Raw genomic sequence first — 24,077 nt, 5'->3', positions numbered from 1 at the left:
CTCCAAGCATGCTGCAAGAGATAATGTGGGGTCTTCTGAGGAAAAATGTGCTTGAAAGTTATTATATACTTCAAGAATATGCCTTGAACAAATTTACTGAAGCAGATCTGTTTGACTGACAGTTGGCTAGCACATACATCATGAACGTGGAACTCCTTTTGCTATTGCTGGTGAACAAGTTTTCAAAAAAAATCTAAACAAACAAACAAACAAAAAAAAACACCTATTTTTCCTGGTGGGAAGAAAGCAGTCCAAAGAGAAAGCGGATGTGCAAAGTTAGCCTCCAAGAGTAACCCAGAGATAAAGCAAACCAAACAGAAGGAGCTCAGTTGTGTTCTTACATTGACATTAATGGCAGTTGAATTAGGTCCAGCATTAACAGAAAAAAGTAGTTCTTCAAAGCACTGGTAAAGCAAACACCGTTACCATAACTACCTCTCTCCCAGAAGCATGCCATTCTAATTTCTACAGTTAAATATTTACAAAGTAGATTGCATATTTTCAGGAGTTGCAAGAACTGCTCATAGAATTTGAATGAGCACTTCATGGTCCTCACAGACGGTTTCCAGAATCATCCCCGGGTGCCCACAGCACCAGCTGGGAAGTGACCACATCAACAGCTTGATGCACTCAGAGTCTGGCATGACCCTTTCACCAAATTGCTCTGATGTGCTTCTGCTAACTGTCACATCACTGAACCACTCTTTGAACTTCAGATGTACTTCAGCTATATGTGACTGCACTAATTGATGTTTAATAGGGTCATACAAACATGTATATAACCACCAAATCTGTCCTCTTTTAGTTTTGTCCATCTCACAGCTCAGGCACTGAAGAAACTTGCACATAAAGAATCAAGACAAAACAGGCCTGTGAAGATCTTACAGATCCATGGAAGGAAATTCTGTGCAGTTCCAGGTAGAAAAGCACATTTTGGATATCTAACCTGTTCCTAAAGACCTTCAGCAATGAGAAACAGCACAGGTTTGAAGAAAATCTGTTCTTATCTATAACATTAAAACAGATTTTGAATCTGAAACTGCTTATTGTACTTCCCCAGTACTTAGCCTTAAAAAGCTATGGATTCAGATGCATGTCTGCCTTAAATAAGAGCCCAGTCAGTTAACATGGCTCATTAGATGCACAGTTAACACCTGCAGTGGTATGAAGTTGCACATTTCAGCCCCATATATAGTCTCTATCAACCTAGCTGTGACAAGAATTATGCACATGTAAAATGTTTATTCAGCTTATTCTGATTTGTCCCTTAGAAATAATTATATGCAGTCAATTTTATCAACATGAAGCCCTATATAATTTTTCAGGGTAGAAACTTCCTAAATTGTCTAGTTCACATTTGTAAATAATGCACCACAAAATCCATTAATTAAATTCTTAGGAAGGACTGAAGAGTATGAAATCAAGGTTCCTACCTAAGGCCTTTGCCCTCCACAGATCTCTACTTAAAGAAAGCACCCAAAACCCACAAAATCTCATCCACAATAAAAGTTCATTTTGGCATCATCAGTCAGAGGATATCACTCACAGCACCATTGGATTTAAGAGATAAAACACATTTACTTTGACAGTCATGTTACATTGAGGTGTATGGTAGTCTGACTCTTGTAAAGCTGCCGTGTACTCCCTTTAATGTTGGGTGCTGACTATTCCAAATGGGTTCAGATGAAAGTTGTCTTAAATTAAAAATATGCTCAGTCCTATGAAACAAGTGTTCTTTATTAAAAAAAATAACAACAATATTTTCATAAGCATACATGCAGACAGAGAGATACTACATCTTTACTATTTTGGTTTTAAAGATAGGCTTCTCTCTATAATCTTAGAAATAAAAAGGTAGTGTTTTAAATTAAAGAAATCACACATCAGCAAAGTCACACATCAGCAATAACGTTTACATCATTACATTTGATGTAAATTTCAAGTGAACAAAACAGTAAAACAGGCCTCAAAAAATAAAGTTATTTTTAAAATACATGCTCAAATAAGAGGAAAAAATAATCTTAGAAGGTTAAATTTGTTCTCTAAGAGGTTGAACACTATTTTAGAAAATAAATTTGTCAAAGGAAACAGTCTGACATGTTTTTTGCTCCAGGACTGAGCTCGTATTTCCCCCAAACAGTACCATAAATCTTAGTCATCGCTAACTCCAGACATAACCTAAACTAGTACACTGATTATATGAAACTAAAAAGTTAATTTAATATTGCAGAAATGACAATGGTTCATTTATTTTGTTGTTCTTGATTTCAACAAGACTCTGAAAACTAAGGGCTGTGGGGTTGGATCACTAAATGCTGGATTTAGATAATACTCTAGGCTAATATAAGGAAAAAAAAAAAAGAAAATCTCCATCATGTGCTTCTCTTGAAAGGTTTCATCTGCCAGTGTATAATGTATTAGTGATATACTGAAACAACCAGGAGAAGTTTCAGAACTTAATTCAGAAGTTCATTGCAAGAGCCCAAGCAGGCTGTGCACCGCCACTGGAAAGAGTTTACCTAATGCTGTGCAAAGAAAATCCTTCCTTTAGATTGCCACATCCCCAAAAGAACTAATCCTAATACATATACTCCAGAAGTCCTAATGAGCAAACCCAACAGCTCTCGACTTTTCCATCTGGGCTCAGTTATGAGTAATTTTTCCAACACAACTATCAGATATATCCAATACATTTCACTGACAAGAATAAACTAAAACCCATAACTCCTTTGAGAGGTTAGGTAAGTCAGATTCTGTCCATTGAAAGAAAATTGAGGCACAGTGCAGCTAAGTCCATGTCACAGACTGAACTCAGTGCCTCCTCACAGTATTTTATTCTCATCAGCAGATCACACGTAAAAATGGATGAAGTAATCACAGGTATACAAATGGATCAGTATCACTAGTATCACTATCAAAATATATAAGCTTCACCTGTAACAGTTTACTTCATTCTATTGAAACACTAGCCAAAAAAAAATACAAACACCAGTCCTGATAAACCCAGCATAAGTCTGAAAAGGAAAACATTATGACTGTGGTTTTATAGGAACCTGACACGAATCCTTGTTGGACTTAATTCATTTGGCGAACAGAATCTCACAGACAAAAACCAGCCAATCAACCAAAAAACACATGAAAAATTTAGATCATTCGGTAAGACTGTTAGACTGTGGCAGATGTTGCATTTGATAATGGAGCAGACTTGAAAGCACTTACTGTGCTGGCTGCAAAAATTCTGATGTGAATACAGCTTCCGCATAATCCTCACAAACATCCTGCAGCTCTGCTGCCACATCACATAGGGCTTCTTCTGTTAGTTCTTCTGCAAGACTAAGGGAGAAGGAGAGGAAAAAAAGAGACTCAGAAGATCAGATTTCAAATTTCAGTCATTCATTCCATTGATATAAAATATAAATGCTCTGATTTTAAAAGAATACTCTTTTTTTTTTTTCTTTCTACTGCTTAGCTTAGGAAGGGATTCTGCTACCACAGAAAAATTATGTAGTAATAAGTGTTGTATAAGATAGTCTAAATTATTTCCTCAGTCTGCTTCATAGCAAAGGATAAATACTTCAGGCTTAGAGGTGTTAACAGATCTCTGTTGCTTCCTTTTTCAAACTATCAGATACTAATCCTGCTTCGGGAGTATGACAAAATACTACTGTGCTCATCCAAAGGCCATTGAAGTAAATGGGAAGCTTCTTACTGATTTTAGTTGCTACTGAATCAGGCCTTACTGAGAGCAATAGAATTTCAGGAAAAGTGAGATGAGAAACTTCCACTTTCAGAGATCTCTGGACCACAGTTGATGTCACAGAAAGGGAAATTATTTTAGTGTAAGAATACAGTTATTTGCTGGTCTCTTGAAAACGTATCTTCAGAGTTCTGCAAATATTCTAAAATACCATAAAATTAGTGTATCCAAGACCTTTTTAGCATAGCATGGGCATATTTCTTTTAAACATTTTGTAATACTTATACAGCAAGATTTATAATGCCCTCTTGTGGTAAAAGTAAGTCAATTAAACATCTTGGATATCAGATCACATTTGTAGTTTGATATCAAGTAACATGCATCACAGGCAAAAGGCAACAGTGGAATTCATCTGCCAGAAGGGAAGATTCACTCCCATTTAATCCATCTGCCAGTCCCAAGAAGGAGCTGGTCTTTCAACTATCCATCCTCAATAGATGATTTCTGAAATAAATAATACAAATTTAAAACAAATTTAAAATGATTTGTAGAAGATCACTCAAGAAATGTGCAAGGAATGAAAACCAGTGATATCATTTAATTGCTGTACCTCTTATCGAACAATTGAAACACTTTTTCAACTGTGAATGCAAGGTGGGTATTCCATCTTTCACTGACGTGTTTGCTTAACAAACACTGAATGAATATGAAATATTTTTTCTTTGCCAAGAGATGAACAGCAATCTTGTTTATTTCTTCTTCACCTCTTCTATTTCTACTAAGGGATGGTAAACCACTTATGTCACTCTTCTCATAGTAAGCTCCATTAAAGTGTCAAAATTTGTGGAAGAGGAAGCACTGAAATCTGCACTAAGGCTACTGGTCTCTTTAAGACTATCTATTGTTGTTCCATGTGTACCACCACACCATGAAACACTACCTTCATAATCCCACACCACAAAGATTAAAGATTACACAGTTATTCCTAGTACTTTATTTCTTTCTTATTAAACAAGAAAAAGTTGATTGTTTTCCTTCAGTTTACGTGTTGATACTATTGACTTAATGAATGGACAAATGCAACTACCTCCTTCTATCTTTAGATAAAACATCACGTTGTGTTCTGTGATACAATGAAAATGTCATGTTTAAGGCATTTGCAGAGTATCCTCACCAGCTAGATCTTTTACAAAGCCTCCCTACAGACTCATTCATGAATTCATTGTAGAAATGGATGAGGAAAGCTGAGTTTGGACAATTCTTCGCTGAGTTTTCTATAGCAATAGAATACCAGTTTTTGAAAAATGAGGTCAAGTTAAAATTGACAATTTTCACTTCCACCGATTTAGACTTCCAAATGTAATTTACCTTACACAGTTGCTCTGGTGGTAACACCATACAAAAATGCAAAAAATAATCACCCCTCCAGGACATTCTGCTTCCACATCCTTTAATTTTCTCCATGTACTTTAAAAATCCATGAACACCAAGTACCAGTGGAAAAACAGTCCAATAACTGACTGCTTCTGGCTTTCAATGTGGAATTTAAATGGCCCCTTCCCCACTCTCTTCCTAAGTAAGGATAGAAAAAATGTTAATCAGCCTATACATTCACTTCCAAAATACATGGATAGTTCATATACCTCTCAGCAATCTGCCATGGATTGAAGCCACCTACTGCCTCATGAAAAATGAGCTTTAGGTGATGTTCATATCTACTGTTATAATCCTTGATGCTCTGGAGCATATGCTTTGTAACAGGGAGAGAAATATAGCACTCCTGTAGAGTATTCTGAGTCAAGGCATCCAGAATATCATTTCCAGTCGGCAATTTCTCCTTTGCTTCTTTGTTTTCATCAGTATCACTGGAAATACACAATAGTCATTAAATCAGAACTAGATTTCCAATTATCTTTTTGAAAGATCAGAAAATCTCTTTAAATAGGAACCATAATTTCCTGCAATGAAAACGCTATAATGAAGATGCACGGCATAAATGCACCACAGTTTCTTTCATGTAGGGCCAAATATTCTACTTACTTGTCATCAAAAAGTTTTTCAATTAAAGTGTCTGTTTCTGGCTCTACGTGCTGGGTTAATTTGGTTATGTGAATTGGATGAGGAGATGTAGGTATTTTAGCTGTTAATGCACTTTGTTGATCTAGAAGGAGGAAAATAACATTAAAAATGTTTTATTTGGAAAACAAAAAACTACAATTAATGCAATTAAGACTGCATAAAAACTTTTGCTTACTTTATAAGCAGGTAAGTGAAGTAAGTACTTCAGGTAAGTGAAGTACTGAAGCTGACAACCCCCTAAAATGTAAACTCAATACAGGATTTCCAAGAACCTGGTGTATTAAAGCTGAGCATTTTAGAAATCCTACCTTTAATGTAGTTTGTTGTATCAGTGGATACTTCTAGAAGAGAGAAAATACGACTTGAAAACTAATGTACGCTATTGAGCTTGGCAAGATACAGAAAAAACACAAGATTTGGACTGTCTTCACCTGCCTTATTGTGAGACTTCTACCTGGTTTAAAACAACACAGTTCCATTAAAGTTGGTATGTGATCAGAGCCTCAGCTTGGTAAATTGGTGTAGCTTCATTGTACTCAATCAAATTGTAGGATAAAGAACAAAGGTGTGGGGGGCAAATAACAAGAAAAGTTGTCTTTATTAGCATGTCACTGTGACAATGCTAAAATGTGCAGGTTTATGTATGGGAAATAGCAGCTATTGTTTGGAATGCTAGCTTTCACTAATGAACAACTTTCTTCCAACATTATTAGGGTCCCTCTCATTTAAAAAAAAAAAAAAAGATCTGATGTGAAGTTAGGTATTATCTTTAGTCTGAAGGACTTTAAATTCCTCTACTTATTTTCCATCCAATAAAAACAAGCAGGTAAAATACGATTAATGTTAACTGGAAGCATCTGAGCTGTTTTTTTTTTGTTTTGTTTTAAAGAATTAAATACTTATTGCTAAAACACATTGGATAATGAATTCTGTTAAAAAAAATTAAAGAATTAAACTTGCATGTATGCTGGCAAGACCTAAAATCGGTATCAGCATCACTTGAAAGGAATAAGGAAAGAGAAAAAACCTTCTAAGCTTAGTTAAATAATTTAATATTATCTTCTGCATGCTGCCTTTCAGACTAACCACTATATTAAAACTTAACACTTACACTTGAACTTAAGTCATGTAAACTGATGATTTATTAAAGTACAGAAAAGAAAATGGGAGACACAAAAAACCTAACAAGAAAGAGAGTGAAGTGGAGACCTCAGACCTAGAAAGTAAACTAACTTTCTTCTAGAGTAGAATCAAATAGCTCACAGATGAATTGCAGTGTACGTGCTTCAGTTACAGACTGTAGAATATCATCTCCACTGCACTAAAATCACTACCTACAATTTGGTAGAAAAGAAAATATCTAAGTTAAGAACGACAAGTGCCTACAAAGGGACAGCAACATTCAGACTTAACATGATGATTGGTAGTATGTGTTAAAGGTTCAGTCAAGTTGCAGTAGCAGTCCTTTGCATACCCAACAAAGGCAAACAGAAAATGACAGGCATTTTACAGGAGACCTCTCCTCTTTTAAATACTGATTTTAGAACTGTGTTTCAGAAACACTCCTCTCAAAGAATCAAAAATATATCAGTATAGTGCTATTTGATCACACATAACCTAACAATTTTGGTTTCAAAACATCTGAATTGAAAGTTACAGATTATAGGAAAAACAAGCTGCATTGAAAAAACACTTACCCATTTCCTGGGTCCAGAACTTTGAATCACTATACACAATTTGGGTGAATCTCCTGCATACAGCTGCCTGGTATCTCTGTTTTTAAAAAATACAAAAGTAATTAATCAACACATACTTAACAGTTCAGCTGTAGTAATCACTCGATAGGAAAGCAAGTCACGGTCAAGGTAAGATTATTCCTCAGTTAACATAACACAGAAAAGGGGTGGAGGGGTGAAATCACAGATAATAAATTTTGTTCATTTAAAATGCCATACTAGAAGACTCAACAAGTTGCCAGTACCATAGCAGCTCCTCCCATTTCAGATCAACTGCACTTAAACAAACAACTGATGGGCCCTCATACCTTTCCTGTCTTACTGACAGTGAATTCATATGTATGCTTAAGTGCCTCATACAGATACTGCACAATGTAAACTTCATGCTTCCAATTTATAAATAGATCTGTAGAAGACAATGGCACGAAACTCAGTAGTTCTAAGTTAGGAAAGATTTTACTGAACAGGAAGTTCTTAAATGAGACTAGAACCAAATATTCTGGAAAAGCTTATTAAAGTGAAAAAATAGTAATTTAAAAAAATAAGCAACGTATGAGAAAGATCAAAGCAAGTAAATGATGAACTATACTTACAAAGCAAGATGGATAATTAACTGCATTTATCAGACCTCCACATATTCCCCTGGAATACTTTTGATCACCACTACGTTTTCTTGAGAAGCTTATGCTACTGGAATATTAGGATCACGTAAAAAAAAAAAAAAAGTCACTGATGTTCACTGTCCAACTTGTGAGACAATCAACTACATTATCACCATACTGATTCTGATTCTTCTGTTCACATATGACGATCTAAGCCACAAGAACTTTGTGGTTGTAATCAAACTCAGGTCTACCAACTCTAAAGCTAGCAATAAGACCATTAGGCCAAACATCCTTCTAAATTTTTTGCCTAAGTGGAAACTTCTTTCAAGTCTTCCATTTCATACACAGATCTAGTCAGATCTTACTTAATTTAGGAATGTAGATACTTACTGATATTATAATTTATGGTCAATAAACAAGAAATTGGCACTATTGAGACCAACCAAGAGATAAAAACTTACTTCAATTTCTTCCATTCTTTGCAACATTGTCTCTAGACTAGGATTGTCAACCATGAACTCCTCAGCCTGGAGCTTCTGCTGCTGCTCCGTATTCCAGAGTTCTTGAGCAGTATCTTCTAAAAGATCATCCAATACCTTCTCACTCAGGATATCTGCATTTGCTGCAACCTGATAAAAAAAAAAAAAAAAGGTGCAAAAATCACACAGCTAAGAGAAAGAGAGAAAGAGAGAGATTCAGGAAAAAAGAATATTTGTATGTCAAACATCTCTTGTAGCAGCTCATGGTAATAACCTAAATGTCATTTCAACTTTTTTTTTTTTAAATTGAAAATCCAAATAATTTCCTGTATTTTTTTTCCCCACTCACACAATAAGCCAAATTAATAAAGACAACTTGGTATGTTCCTAACAATAAAATCATTGAATATTGATAAAGCTTGCTACATAACTTCATTCCTAAACTGGGACATCACAGGTTCAGAAATCACCCAGGATTCAAGAAAGTAATGTGAAAACCCTCACTTACAAAACAGTACACACACATTTAACTGAACATATAGGAAAAGTCCCACAGCAGCTCCAGGAAGTAATGAGTACATATAGAGAAATACATAGCAGGTAAACCTAGGCCAAAGCTGTAGGTTTCAGTTGTGTACAATTTTACCAATTAGCCATGCTATGACATCAGTATTCATGTACCTGTACTATTTTATATGAAAACATTTTTTCCCCCTCCACCAACTTCATGCATTCAAGGTCACATCAGATTTAACTTACTAAATAATTTTAGATGTTTCTCCCCCAACTGCTTACTAGCACTGTTGAAAAGAAATTTTGTATTGTCCCTTTACACATGTATCCTTCAAATACTGCCATGAGCATCAATGTACTTACTACCTGTGCCCTATCCAACAGGGGTTCTAGGTGTTTCTGTACTGCTTTCTCAACTTTGTCTACATACTGGGTTGGAGAAGCACCTTGTGACCTGCACACACACACACACAAAAGACAAAAACAAAAAACTAAATGACGATGTCATTCTGAAACTTGGTATGAAAATAATAATTTTAAAATATTAAAAAACAAACAAACAAACACATTGATCCAGTTTTTCGGTAAGTGGGAAGACTGGAAGTTTTTAATATTAGTAGGGGGAATTAGAGGAAAGCCGTATCAGATCTGATACCATTTATTAACTCTTCAAAGCAAGTCATTACCTTAACTTTTTTATTTTTTCCCTTTCTCCTTTGCTGAGGTCAGTTAGAACCTTCATTCTATCTCATTGAACTAAGGGGACTTCATAGTTCCACATGAAGGGACATCAAATAACTTAATCATCTGCAACTCAGGTTAGCCTTCACTAGCCTGGCCTTGATTCAACCCTTGCCTAACTACACAAAACACTGGCTATTTACCCTCAGAATCAAACAAGGTCCAAACAAGAAAAAAAAAAAAAAAAAACACGGAACACTCAGAAAAAATATTTAGTGTTTCCAATTGGAATATTCATGCCAACCTGAGAGCTTCTTTTTCCATGAGCCCTAGTCTTCTTTCTTCTGTCTTCCCTTTCTGCAAAGCTGAATGCTTATGAATGAGCTTCTTGGAACTTGTAGTCCTGGATATCCTGGGAACACTGTCAATAGTGGGAAAACGGTAATGGCACAAAATACTATTTTCATAGCAAACATAATTGTTGTACTAACCTTTGCTCAAATTATGTCCTTTTATGACCATATTTAAGCTCTCAATGGGTAACTCTTCTGATCTTAATTAGCTGAATTAGAGGCATGAAACTAAGCCCATGTAAATGCAATGGTGGAAACATAAAGAGGAGGTCAATATGATATGTTTGGTAACATTCACACTGAATTTCTTCCCTAATCCTGCAAGCGATCTTCCTAAGAAGTCTTGACAGAAGGATGTAGGATCTAGCTATTTCCTGGTGTTTTAATTATTTCATTACCACATTGTCTGTTTTTATTTCTTAAAAGATCTTAGAAGGAAGAGGGCAAATGATAACAAACAGTACTATGAGGAGACTTCCCTCCAGCATATAAGAATTAATTGGAACAGCCTTTCACTAATAGTTCAATAATAATTATTATTTCAGATAACTCCATCCAATAAAAAAGATCACTTTTAAAAGACACGTTCAGACAATGTTGATTGAGATTCTTCCCCGATCTAATTCTTTTAGCATTTATCCCTGAGCATTTTTCCACAGTGAAATAACCCTGAACACATTACTACAAATAATATTAAATGTGCACATCAGAAATGCTTACTTTTCTGACAGCAGAATTAGTAAGTCTGATGTACTACAGATCAGAGACATGCCTAAAACAAAAATAAAGCCCCTAAAAACATTCTTGTAGTGGTGCCATTTACAAAAGGCTTACAGGCTACATATATATTCTCTGATTAGTAACACATTTTGATATGATCACATTACTCCCCACACAGAAGGCACTACTAGGAACTATTCATTTAGATTAATAATTAATTTCATGACACTTTAAGGAACATATTGCTGTTACTTTTACCTCCGCTGGTTTGAATTGAAATTAGCTTATGAGCTTGAAAACCATTATGGCAGGACCAACAGATACAAACAGCATAACAACATATTTTTAGAGGAGAACTGACCTAAGCAGAGCCAGAACACAAGCACCAACGTGGCATATGAACATCCATTCTGCATGCTATGTACACTCAGTGCACAGCACAGTTGCCTGCACAGTTTTAGCCTGTGACTCCCAGACAATACTGGGACATAATCCAGGAAGAAGCATGAGGCAATGGCTTTTCCCAGGCGGTATGAATAAGGCCACTTTATGCTGAGTGAGAAAAGAATACAACTATCTGGTTGTGAGATATACTGTGCCACTTGCCTTCATGGTCTGAGAGCCAGACCCAATCTATCCTATTTACTGGTACACATACAGCAATATTTCCACAGAAAAGTAAGGTAAACGCTAGACTGTGAACATACCGTTTTGGTGAAGCCAGTGGAGATGTAGGGTTTGGAGGCACCCAGGGTATTCTGCTCTTCTTAACAAGTCGTTTATTCTCTTTTAGCTGAAAAGCTATAGTTGTCTCTTGAAATTGGGCATGCTTTCCTTGAGGCTTTACCTGCCTTGGTTTTAGAGGTTTAAGCATTCCCTTAAAATTAACACAATTATATTAAAAACATGCATCTTCTGTTGTTCACTTTTGGAAGTATTTTGTATTCTGCTTCACAATGTGTCTTGAAGTCAGGTATGCTGGCTTTATTGCATAGTTAACATATGTGGAGGTTTTACAACTGATTTAAAGGGAAATACAACTGTGCCCAAACAGAATGAGCTTAATTCTGCAAATACAACTTTTGCAAGCAGCTCTAATTCCTCCACTGATGTTTTTCATGGGGAAAAGCTTATGAAGAAGTCTACAGAATTAGACTCTAGGTTAACTCTGAATCAATCCAAACAGATTTCCAAGGTAACATTCCTCTCAGCAATAAAACTCTAATATTGCCATATCTGCATTTGTGGCAAAGACATTCAGACTAGTCCCTTCAGTATGAATTATTGAAATGTTTAGTCTTCCTGCTCACAGTTCTCACTGATATAGCAAGCAGTAAAACAGATATATATGCATAAATCCATGTTACTAATACCAGAACTGATTTTTCAAGCTGAAGGTGGTATTTAGAGGAAGAAAAAAAACATACAAAAAATGAACTATTCACAAAATTTAGCACTTGAAAATAGTTTTTAAACAACTAATTTGTTTGCAACACAGAAGCCTCCTGCTGACTGGATGAAGGATTTATCAGAAACCAGAATTTGTCTTACATAGTTTTATAATTTCTATAATCAATGAAGAAAATCTGCCTAAATTATATCCTCCAAATGTTAGCACAACACTACCACAGAAGGCATCAGAGAATGACCAATAATGGCAAAATACTTCATCTTTAATTCCGAGTTGAAAAATAACCATGTTAATTTCAAAAATGAAACTAGTTTTGGGCAAATATTTTTCCTTGTTCATTCTGTTACTCATTGTTCCTAGTTATACAGTGCATTTTTAATGAGCAATAACATTACTTTCAAGTAACATTTGATAAAATAAAACCACCAGAAATAATACAGGCAAATGACTGAATTTATCCCCCTATGTCTCTGAGCTCAGAATTTTAAAAAAATAAGGAAGTACAAAGCTTGACTGTGCCTTACAATAAATAACAAATCCCAGGGGACAAGTTGAAGAAAGCATAAAATTCTTTTATCACTTCCATACCTGTGATTTTGCTGGTAATATCACGTCTTTCTTTTTCAAAGGGCCACTTTCAAGAATAAGATCCTTTTTTACAGCTCTAGATCTCAACGGTGAATCTATACTTCCCTTTAAAATGGCATTTCTCTCTGGAGTAGGTAGATCATTTTCTTTTTGGAATTTATTGTACAATATATGAGCACGACTGTTCACCTTCTGAACTGCTGAAATATTTGTAACACGTTGATGCTTATCTGTATCAAAAATAAAAAGAAACTTTCAACTGTAAATTCAAAGGGGCAAGAATCATGTTTATGGCTACATTTGACATTTCTGTTGTGCTAGGTATACCTAATCACAAAATTCAAAGCTTTACTATAATTCAAAAAAATCAAAATTAAAAACAAAAACAAAACAAAACAAACAAACAAAAAACAACACTTGTATTTCCTGCCAACTATTAAGTAAACTGGCTTATTACACTGTGTTGTTGAACAGGAAATTTTGCTTTGTATGTGTGTATATCTATCTATACGTGAAAATATACACACATTCTCTATATACATACACATACATGCAATCATTTGAAAGCCTTTGAACAGTCATTGCTATATAAGGTCTAGGCAATTATTATTATTATTTTTTAAATGTATTTTTGGCCACAAGATACATGAAAACCAAAAACTGCTTGTCAATATACTCTCTCTCTGGACTGCCAAAAAGAATTCACGTCGTAGTAGTCTTCTCCCCCTTAACTTTACTCTTCTAGGAAAAAGCAGCATCATGTATTTGAAAGATACCCCATATAAGAATAATCACAGAATCATCTAGGTTGGAAGAGACATCCAAGATCACCTAGTCCAATCTCTGACCTAACACTAACAAGTCCTCCACTAAACCATATCACATAAGGTCAATTACAGAGGTTATGTAATAACGTAGTAATCTAAAATGGTTTTCATGAGGTGACAAAATACATCAGTTAGTAACCTTATTTCAAAAGGTGGTGAGAAAGAATAAAGCTCATTTAATATCATAAATGAGGTAAATGAACAATAAAGGAAACCAATTTTCAAAGGTTGCACAGCCATCTAGCAGTGAAAAACAAAGACAACTATTAATGTATCTCAAGGTACTGAAAGTGCAGAAGGGATGAATGCATTGTCAAGAACAAAATAAAACCATGCCTCTCAAAACTCCTCAAAGGTAGAGAAACTGCACAAGCTAATGAAACTCTGAGCCAAAGCTTCAGTATGCTATTAATTGTTAAAAGTCCTATAAACAATGATAGTTTTGTTGGAGACTTGCTAACAGTCAATGATGCTGCATTTCAAAAGAATGTATTTATAGTCTTTTCCACATAGGTATTTGGATATGTTCTTTATGCACCATTAAGGTTAACTTCTAAACTGTCACTGAAGAAAAGCAATTCAAGCATAGCCCACTGTAAAAGAAATGGACATAATAAGAATATGAAGACAATATAATTAGAAAGAGGAATATAAACCTGCAGGCCCATCGTCTCATAGAAACTGCTGAAAAAAATGTCTACCAAGGCTGTATGTATCTGATGACAACATAAGGGCTGTTACACACGTCTGTCCAGCAGTATGTAACATACTACATAATTGAACTCCAGATGGTAAGTTAACTGATAAAGTGTATTTATAAATAAAATATAAGCCAATCAAGAGACCTCTTGCAGCTGGAAATTTTCTAGGTTCTTGTCCATGTTTTTCCTTTAGGATGAGAGACTTTTTTTCTCCTTTTGGAGATGTCAGCTGCTTTCTGTCTGGAGATGTCTCAGTGTTCACTGCAGATTTGTGCTGAGAGGCTGTAAGACATTTCTTTGATTTTTTGGCTGCTTGTTTCTTTTCCAGCAATGAATCCAGATCCTGCATGAAATATTTATAATTTTAATTACTCTCTCAGTAAACCCTATGAGATAATTAAGAATGATGAGAAGCAAATTAAAGAGAATCTAAATAATTGGAACTTTTTGGTGTGGCTTTGTTTTTGTTTGTTTGTTTGTTTTTTCTTGTTGGTGTTAGTTGTTTTTTTTTGCAGTGACTATACTTGATAGCTTGATCATGCAGAAGCATCTTTGTGTAACGTGGAAAAGGTATGCTTTTTTTTTTATTTACAGAAAACTCCAGCAAATTATCTCTTTACAGCATATTCAAAAATAAATGGACACAAAAGCCTACAGATAGTAAGAACACCCACATGACTAGGATAAGACAGACAAACACTTTTTCCAATGACAAGTCTAATCTTAATTCTACCTCCCTTCCTTTTCCAAGGCAATTTTCACTCGCTGTTAATGTGCTAATAAGCAGTTCAAAACAAAAATAACACAGCTCTTACAGTTAGAACAATATTTTAAGTTAAATAAAATATCTTGTGGCTATTGTATCAGCTATTTTTATTCAAATGAATTGAATACTGGTTTCATAATAGTTCCAATTATGTAGGTTCTTAAAAAAAAAGAACTGGTAGTTAGAAACTGCATCAGGAAATGTGAATCAGAACTTTTATAACAACATGTTTTAAAACATTAGATATCACCAAAAGTCATTTGAATGGCACATAGCTTCAATATCTCTTGTAGCTACAATTTTATCTTCTGCCTAGGTAATTCTGCAGCCATGACTGTATGAGGCAGAGGCTCTACTAATCCTGATGACTAAAGCATGCATTGCAAAACAATCGACACGTAATGTACACCAATACATCAAATGCAATTCTTTCAATCCTGAAATTGGGAAATGAATCAGAAATTGATGTTCTGTTACCACTGTTGCTATCAGTTTTCATTCTACCAGGACTGCCAATAAAGATGGGAAACGCATCAACATTAACTACCGCAGGTAGCTTCCGTGAGTAGGATGCAACTTCATTTAGACCACCATTATTTTATGAACATTAGCAACATGCTAATATGTTAGGAAAATGGCCTTAAATATATAGATAGATAGATAGATAGATATTCTGCAATTTCATGACAACACGATATAGCTTATTTCACTATTTCTCTTCTTCCTTAGCAGAAACAAAATGCTTATTCCTACCTCAATTTGCAGCAAAATATCTATGATAATGTCAGAAACTGAAGAATCCACTTCTAGTTTGGCAGAACAAAGAGACAGCTGTCGAATGAGACTGCCCAATTCCTTGTAGTGGGTAGGAATAATTTGCTCTGTTTGATCATTAAACTGATTGGCAAATGCCTGCAAAGCTCGTATAGCTCCTCTGTGTGCTGCTGCCAATCTGGATACTGCTTGAGACTGAAAAAATGAAAAATAAATGCTTTAATAGCTATAATTTCTATGAATACGGACATACAAATACTCAAGACTTGGGATAATTCTTATGTAGATGAGGCCATTTTTGAAACAGAACAAAACAGGCATTTATACAACCTACTAAAGGTACTACACAGCAATCCATGTATCAAGAATCATGCTAGTGTCAGCTAAAATAGCATGGTTGTAACACTTGTGATGTTTCTACTATTCCATGCCTATAGAGTCATAGGCTTGGCCCCAATGTACAACAGCACAATTGTAGAACATTCTACCTCCCCCAGAATTTATATTAGTGAAAAAAATACAGGTGATGGAAAAGCATGAGAGAACAATGAGACAATACTCGCCAAACAGTAGGAATGTTCGCAGCACTATCTTTCTGAAAGATAATGGATAGGCAAGAAAATCAGAAAAGATGGCTGATAGCAATGTGTAACATGAACAGGAAGTCAAAAATAATAGTCAGGAGTAGAACACGGTGTTACTCAGAGAAGGAAACAGAATGAAGGAGGAATCAGAAGCAATATTAAAGCACAACACCTACAACCTTCTCCTCTACTGTCTACTGCAGGCCTGCAAGAACTGAGGAGGAGAGGGAAGCAGCATAGGCAGCATGAAACCAAGTGAGACATATCTCTATGAATAGGATGAAAGGTGCCAAGCACAAGGAAAATCTTCCTTCTAGAGAGAATTCAGATGTACCTTAGACAAAATGAATTAACTAAGAAGCTTTCTGTCAGTGAGTGACTGACAGCCTAAAGGATAATTTCATCTTACCTTTTTAGTGTGTTTGATTTCATGAGGACTCAGTTTCTCTAAATCATCCTGAATTTCTTTTACCTGTTTATCAAGAAAGGAGGGGGAGTAGGAAAAGTCAGTTAGAATTAGCTCTATGTCTATAAATGAACAATAAATCTTCACTGTAACATTTGAGTTAAAGCCCGTATTTTCCAATAGCTCATATCTCTAACCTGTCACGAGAAATTAGTCACCATTTCAGATCCAAACTAGAATGCCATGGAAATTCAGACATATCCTGATCAAGTTATCTTGTTTCAGTTCATTTCTGTCAAATTCATCATAATAAACATCCCAATTTGAAATGCCAGTTGTACCTGTTGTTGGAGTACATACAGCATACGAGTTGACCGTGAAGCTTGTTTCTGTCGAATGCAAACCTGTTGCTCTTCATCACGATCTAAAATTTCTTCATCTCTCTCTAAAAAGCATGAAATGCAAAGTTGTATATCTTAATTTAACCTGTGAAAACCCTGTTTAAGCCAAATGAATGAGCATAGCTTAGCAATAAGCCTCTTTCATGCAGGGCTCCCCTGAGCAGTAACGCAAGCTAGTTACTTTAACGCTACATCATATATCTACTTAGCATTTGACTAAATATTCTCATACAATATAGCTTATCAGATATAGTTTAGAAAATAACTCATGACTCCTTAATCTTATGACAAACTTGCAGGTATAACACTCATAGTTAGGAATGTTTAAACCACAAGATAGTTTATTATAAAGGGACCAATACAATGTGTAGTAGAGTCTGGGTGGGATGCAGTTAGTTTTCTTCTTAGGAGCATGTACGGTGCTGTTTTGGATTGACTAAAACAGTGCTGATAATACAACAGTGTTTTGGCTGTTGCTGAGGAACGCTAGCAGTGCCAAAGCTTTCTCTTTTTTCCAATTCTGACCACAAGTTATTAAACTGAGTGTGAGAAGTTTGGAGGGGACACAGCTGGAACAGCTGAACCAAACTGACCAAAGGGGATATTCCGTGCCATATAATGTCATGCTCAGCAATTAAAACAAACAAACAAAAAAACTGTTTTGGTGGAAACTTTTTTTTTTCCTTTTCTTCTTCATTTTTCCTTCACTTACTAAATTACCTTTACCTCAATGGATACATTTTCTTACTTTTGCTCCTCCAGTTCTCTCCCCTATCCTGCTGGAGGAGGGAATGAGCATAAATGACTGTGTAGTGTTTTGCTGCTAACTGGGGTTACCCTACAACACAGCGTCAGAAAGGACGCTAATCATGATACTGCACAGTTATAAATTAGGTGAGTCAGACTTGTGAAATGACGTTATCAACTGTTGGCCCATTTCTTATCGCTGCTCAGGACGCAGTTAATTATGATACTTTTTTTTGCAGTCTGAAGATCTAGCCAATAGATCTATACCAATATCTTTCACCCAACTTATTAAATAGCCTATACTGTCATTGCAGGTTGGACTGGAACTCACTAAAACACTCAAATACATTAAACCTTATTATTGCCTAAGCTGGCTAGCCATTCTAGCTTTTTTCTATTTAAAGCGTATCTCAAAAATTCCAAATTAAACACAGATTATAATCCAAGCCAATAAACAATCAAATGAAAAAAAAGAGAAAGAACATATTAACCAACTATCATATATTTATATAAAATAATTACTGTTCAGTCTCACACCTTTTTTAATCAGTTCTTCTATTTTCTGGATACAACTTCTCAATTCCTTTTGTAGCCGTTGGATTTCCTGCCTACTTTTATCTTCTTTTTTGTTAACATTTGGTTTGGGGTCTGGTCTCATGTTATGAGTGGGTAAAGAGCCCAGAACAGCTGGTGTTAGCTTTCCCTCACTTGGTGTGTAGAGATAAACTTTTGCACCAGAAGTGGTAGTCTCCACACTGGAAGGCTGACCAAGTTTCCCTTGATATTTCAACTCATTTTGAGACTTCAGCACATTTTTCTTTTCTGGACTTTCAAATACTTTATTCTGCTGCTGCTGCGACTTCCGAGTCAACAATAATTTATTGACAGCATCTCCTGCTACTTTCTGTTTCACTTGCTCTTCAAGATGTTTTCGTTTTATGTCCCTTTTGGCTAGCTGAATGGCCAGTTTCAGTCTCTCTTCAGATATTATTGAAAACTTGCCAGAGTTTTTGATGCTGGAGTTGTCGCTTCCAGATAGATTTCTCTGATCATTGGATGGCTTCAGTTTTTCTATTATAATTGGACAGGGGTTAGAGAATCTGAGAGCCAAGTTCTCTGGAACTGCAGGAACACTTCTGTTAAACTGGAGCTGTTGCAAAGCATAAAAAGAAACTGATGTTATAGAGAACACTCTATATGGGTGATGCATCTCTAGTATACAACAGTAAGGAAAACAAATCTTCATTCATATTAGAATGCATTCTGTCATGATGGTACTTTGACACATGAAAGGAGCTCCTCCATTCAGATAAATGCCAGTGTTTAAAATTATTTTGAATTAAGCACATGGATCTTGTAAATAACATTATGTACTTATCTGCACCCTAGTATGGGCAGCCACAATGAAAAGTCTGCTCCAAAATGACTGGGTAATGGACAATGCATTATAAAGATTTTAAAGAGTTCTGACAATAAAATTAATGTTATAACAATTAAAATTAATAATATAAATTGCTCTTATTATATCATACTGATTTAAGTCAGCCATTATTAAGCTTGTAAATTATGAAGGAGATGTATGGAGAAGAAGAAATGGAAAACTAAACTACAGTAACAGAATAAAGTTTCTAGGTTCTGTTACCATGTGGTAAAGTAAAGGCTAAGGCAGGTAAATATTATTTAAAGGCATAATTTCTGTTCTATACAGAAGAAAAGTGTCACGATCATGTACAACAGCATCATGAAAGCAAGTGTGAAGATTTGACAGTCGCTCCTGTCTCAGGAAGTGTGTCATTATTATCTTTTTTGTAATGATCACAAATGAAAAGCAGTTCAGCATTTCTGCAAAAGTTAAACAATACCTGGGTTTGTAAAGTCTTTCCTTCATTCCTGTACAGCTGGGTAGCGGATGCAAATGGAGCACCAGACAAAGATGGCTTGCTTGGTCCCATCACATTGACTTGATGCTGAAAACTGAATTATTTATTTATTTTTCTGCTTACAATTACAGTTATGAAGATAACTGTAATTAGAGACAAATTATATGTTATTTCTGCTTCTCAAAGGGAATCCCGGGTGTGATGTGAATAACAGAGAACCAATCTGAGGAGACACAAAGAAATAGTAAATATATCATGTGCGTTTATACAGGTGGTACACAGAACGGGAAGAATATTCCTACTGTTTAACAGGAAACTTACAGTTTATATCCTTCTTTACACACCCCAGGGAGGGCTGAGGAGCACCTTTACAGGCTCTGATGCTCACACTATGATTCATAAGAACACTGCAGAACGTTTATGACTATTACTTACCCTAAAAGGAAATATTGTACTGAAAAGGTATGAAAACTAACCAGCAGGATAGACTAAGGCAGTGGTCATGACAGCATGGCCCATACATTTGTGTCAAACAAACATTGATCAAGGGCATACTCACAAAGGATTCAAAATAGAAGTAATGCGCAGAGACTATCAGAAAATTTTCTCTTTCACTTGACTTCGAGAATTGAAAAACGAAGAGGAGTGTCCTGGTTTCAGTTAGGACAGAGCATAACAGCATAACGCTGTTGCTTTGTTGCTTCTTTCTTTAGCGACTGAATTAGGGACTTCGTCTCTGCTCCTTAACCCAGACCGCGTATTTCCTTCCTGTTTTCGCGCAACTCGAGAGCCCCGACGCTGGTGTGACCGCGCCCACCCGGAGGTTTGGGTCAAGACGCGTGAGCACGAAGAGAGCTCCCCGCGGCGCGGAGCACGCGACCTCCCTCCCGCCGCCCAGGGACGAGTGGCGGAACGCGGCGAGCTGCCCCAGCCGCCCCCGCGCCCCATCCCGCCAGACACGGCCTGCAACGGCCCGCTCCCTCCACTGCACCTCACGGCACGCCGCGAAGCGGGCGGGCGAGACCAGCACCGGTAGGAAGCCCCGCGACGCCCCGTCCGCCTCGGCTGAGCCCAGGCCCCGGCCTACGGGGGCCGCGGTTCAAACTCGCTCCCAGCAACCGCCGCCGCAGAGGCCGTCGGGAGGCGGCGCGGCACTACGGCGTCCGGGGCGGGCCCCGCCCTCGGCCGCTCGCAGCTGCAGCGTCCCGCAGGCGCCATGGGCTGGGAGGAAAGGCAGGTCCGCGGGTACAGCGAGTTCGTGCAGACAGCGCAGCGCTACCACGGCCGGCCCATCTTCGCACTCTTCTGCGGCGACAAAGATGTCGATGGCAGGAGCTGGTGCCCGGACTGTGTGACAGGTGAGGCCGGGCGGGCACCCCGCGGCCCCCGGGAGCCGTGGCAGCGCGGGCGTGGCGCCGGGGGTGGCCTCCTCCCCTCAGCCCTCGCGGGGCTGGTGCCAGCCGGGATGCACCTGCCCGCAGGCACTCGCGGTCGCTCCGGATTGTCTGAAGGGGCTGGAGTGGCCCTGGCTGCCCTTCCTGGGGTGCACGTGCGGGAGCGCCCAGCAGGTCCCGGTGCGGAGCTGCCGAGGCGTTCAGACATCCCGAGTCAACATCCTGCCATACGCGAGGTAGCTGGGAGGGGTTCGGGTCCCAAGCTCTAGCTGCAGATAACACCATGGTGAACCCAACTGGTACTGGAGGCCGGCGTGACTGGGGGATGGCCAAAGCTGCTGCTTCAGAAACAAGCTGCCTGTGCTGGTCTCGGTTTTGCCAGCCATCCCACAGAATAGTGCGTAACGTTACACACCGTTGAGCAGAGGCTAGTATGCAGGATACCTTTTTATCTGTCTTAGCAAACAATTTGTTGTGAATCTTACGATCAGTTAATTCACTTCTGCTTCACATATCAAAAGGCAGAGATGACTTACCAGTACCTAGCAGTAGAATGTGAAGGCAGCTTCTCAGAATGCATTACAATGAACTTTATGGATCATATATGCCAGATTACATATAACCACTTACTGCTCTTCTGCTGGGCTCTTATCCCGTGAAGAAACTAATTAATTGTCTAGCTTGTTAAAGTCAAAATTGGCATTCTTGCAAAGGCCATTCCCTGTATTGTTGAACATCTAAGTTCTGCAAAGCTGGTGGATAACCAGATGAAACTAAATACACATCTCTGCCTGAACCAAAGTGTTTATTAGCAACTTTGTTGGTTGTACTAGATGTATGTGGTTCTATAGCACACTATTAACTATGAACATTTAAAAATTACTCTCTAGCTGAACCAGTTGTGAGGAAGGAACTTCATAACATGCCTGATGAGTCTGTGTTCATCTACTGCCTAGTAGGAGACAGAGCCTAGTAAGTAACTGTTTTAATGTCAACAACTGGTATTACTTTGCCACGTAAACCCACTACATACTGTTCCTAGACTAGAGGTTAACTAACCTGTTGAAACTAATGACTGACTGTCCTTTTGTGAGTGTGGAGGTCTACACCATCCATGGAGTAACTATCTGCATGCTTGTTCTAAAGAGCAAGCTGGAGAGGTGGGAGGTTGGACTCGATGATCTTGAGGTCTCTTCCAACCTAGAAATTCTGTGATTCTGTAAAAATCTTCAATCGTTCTTTTGAAGTAATTTTAACAGATTAATTTCAAACTGCATTTTTAACACATTTTTACAAGTTGTGTTTAACTACCATGTTCCTGAACAGCTGGAAAGATCCTAACAATGAATTCAGGAAGAATCTGAAACTAACAGGAGTGCCTACGCTACTTAAATATGGAACAGTAAGTGATATATTTTATCATATGGATCTACATGCATCCAACTGAGAAACTGGCAGGGGCTTATGGCTATAAATGAGTTTGCTGTCCATGTTTTCTGATACCCTCTCTCGTTTTAAGCAAACAGACAGTTAGGAACATCTCTTTGGCTCCTATCCATGCACTCTTCCTAGCTCTAATAGTTCCTTGAGAGAGAATCAATCTGCTTTTTGTAGTATATTCTCTGTAATAAAGAAAATATATACACTTAGCACATAGTGGTTTAGGGGTAGGCTAAGTTCTTAGCAATGTGGTGTTAGCTTCCTGATACATGGCTCCTCAAATTTTAAGAAATCTAAATGCTGCATTGTGGGAGTGGAACAGGATCGTATATAGTGTACTTTTCATTGAAATACACTACAGGTCTCACTCCTGTAAACTCCTTTGCTTTATAGTTGAGGGCATTAAACACGTCAGACCAAGTATTAACTTGTACACATTCTTTAACTTAATTACCTTCTCAAGAATGACTCTTCCCAGACCAGAAAACCCTCAAGCATTTTCAATTATCCTTACATTGCTCACTCTGTCCTCCATCCCAGCTCACACTTGCCATGTAGCAAAAAACAATTGCTGTAGTACGGCTAGTATTATGTGCAAATAGCTCTAGTCTAGAACAGATTTTTAACTGCTCATAAAATATCATAACTTTCTTTTTCAGCCTCAGAAGCTGGTTGAAGAAGAATGTTTTAAAGCAGAGCTTGTGCGTATGTTGTTTACTGAAGACTAAATCCTCCAGTAGCCAATCATTTACAAAGATGTTCATCTCATTATTTTCGTTGTCCTTTCAAGGAATCCTTACCTATTGTCCCCTCCTGTCCTGTCCCCCCACCGCACCAATCATGGTTAATTAATTCCAATTAGTTGAGGCAAATGTTCTAAATATTTTAAGTTCAAATCTTCCACTAAAGTCTTGCAACAAAAAATTGTATCTTTACTTTCTTGTTGAAATAAACTTGAATTTGCAAGCTGTCTCTTTTCAAATGAGCTGAGCTCATGTTATAAACCAAAAGAACGGCCTACGTTTACTGAAGAGTGAGACTTAATTGCCAGGTTATACTTTTAATAGTGAGTGTGTACGGGGGGGAGAGGGAGGGCAGGAGAAACAAAAAATGTTTTTTCTTCCTAAATCTGATTTAATGCAGCTAAAGATGGTTAATAGTTTATCTGTTCAGCCTAAGCTAAAGGCTACCACTCTGGTTCTGATCATGTCACAGTACATCCTCCTACCTGAACACAATAACATGAATACAGCATGAACACAATCTAAATCAGAAAATTAAACACATGGCATCTG

General features: G+C 37.3%; 2 protein-coding genes across 7 annotated transcripts; one reads left to right on the top strand and one right to left on the bottom strand.

Moving 5' to 3' along the window:
• Window positions 1–1,718: 1,718 nt before the first annotated feature.
• Window positions 1,719–21,125, bottom strand: KIAA0753 (KIAA0753 ortholog). 6 transcript variants are annotated; one of them, XM_035342934.1, is made up of 17 exons: window positions 20,940–21,125; window positions 19,931–20,171; window positions 18,606–19,218; window positions 17,262–17,365; window positions 16,924–16,986; window positions 15,910–16,125; window positions 14,535–14,733; window positions 12,863–13,092; window positions 11,571–11,740; window positions 10,095–10,211; window positions 9,476–9,563; window positions 8,579–8,749; window positions 7,474–7,549; window positions 5,738–5,858; window positions 5,341–5,562; window positions 3,150–3,333; window positions 1,719–2,507 (listed from the first exon to the last, which is right to left on the bottom strand). In XM_035342934.1, the coding sequence occupies exons 2-16, from the start codon at window positions 20,018–20,020 to the stop codon at window positions 3,216–3,218; spliced, it is 2,598 nt and encodes an 865-aa protein (XP_035198825.1). In that variant the 5' UTR covers window positions 20,021–20,171; window positions 20,940–21,125; the 3' UTR covers window positions 1,719–2,507; window positions 3,150–3,215. The 6 variants fall into 6 exon arrangements, with proteins under 6 accessions (XP_035198825.1, XP_035198824.1, XP_035198820.1 ...); XM_035342933.1 differs by lacking the exon at window positions 1,719–2,507 and adding an exon at window positions 5,056–5,165 and having other exon boundaries at window positions 3,156–3,335; XM_035342929.1 differs by lacking the exon at window positions 1,719–2,507 and having other exon boundaries at window positions 3,196–5,165.
• Window positions 21,115–23,752, top strand: TXNDC17 (thioredoxin domain containing 17). Its single transcript, XM_035342944.1, has 4 exons — window positions 21,115–21,306; window positions 22,233–22,314; window positions 22,669–22,744; window positions 23,442–23,752. Exons 1-4 carry the CDS (start codon window positions 21,165–21,167, stop codon window positions 23,508–23,510), a joined length of 369 nt encoding a protein of 122 aa, XP_035198835.1. The 5' UTR covers window positions 21,115–21,164; the 3' UTR covers window positions 23,511–23,752.
• Window positions 23,753–24,077: the final 325 nt, after the last annotated feature.

Source organism: Oxyura jamaicensis, chromosome 19 (genome assembly GCF_011077185.1).
Source record: "Oxyura jamaicensis isolate SHBP4307 breed ruddy duck chromosome 19, BPBGC_Ojam_1.0, whole genome shotgun sequence".
Classification (NCBI taxonomy): Eukaryota; Metazoa; Chordata; class Aves; order Anseriformes; family Anatidae; genus Oxyura; species Oxyura jamaicensis.
The sequence above is the reverse complement of the archived record's forward strand: the minus strand, read 5'-3'. Positions and strand labels throughout refer to the sequence as shown.

What these genes read in the sequence shown, in the direction of transcription:
- KIAA0753 (XM_035342929.1), bottom strand. Translation starts at nt 20,020, where the DNA reads ATGGGACCAAGCAAGCCATCTTTGTCTGGTGCTCCATTTGCATCCGCT. An exon ending in AAATCAAACACACTAAAAAG is followed by an intron (nt 16,126 to 16,923) that starts GTAAGATGAAAT and finishes TCATTTTTTCAG; the next exon opens with TCTCAAGCAGTATCCAGATT. An exon ending in CCACTGGCTTCACCAAAACG is followed by an intron (nt 10,212 to 11,570) that starts GTATGTTCACAG and finishes CACTATTGACAG; the next exon opens with TGTTCCCAGGATATCCAGGA.
- TXNDC17 (XM_035342944.1), top strand. Translation starts at nt 21,165, where the DNA reads ATGGGCTGGGAGGAAAGGCAGGTCCGCGGGTACAGCGAGTTCGTGCAG. An exon ending in GTGCCCGGACTGTGTGACAG is followed by an intron (nt 21,307 to 22,232) that starts GTGAGGCCGGGC and finishes ATTACTCTCTAG; the next exon opens with CTGAACCAGTTGTGAGGAAG. An exon ending in CTAGTAGGAGACAGAGCCTA is followed by an intron (nt 22,315 to 22,668) that starts GTAAGTAACTGT and finishes GTTCCTGAACAG; the next exon opens with CTGGAAAGATCCTAACAATG.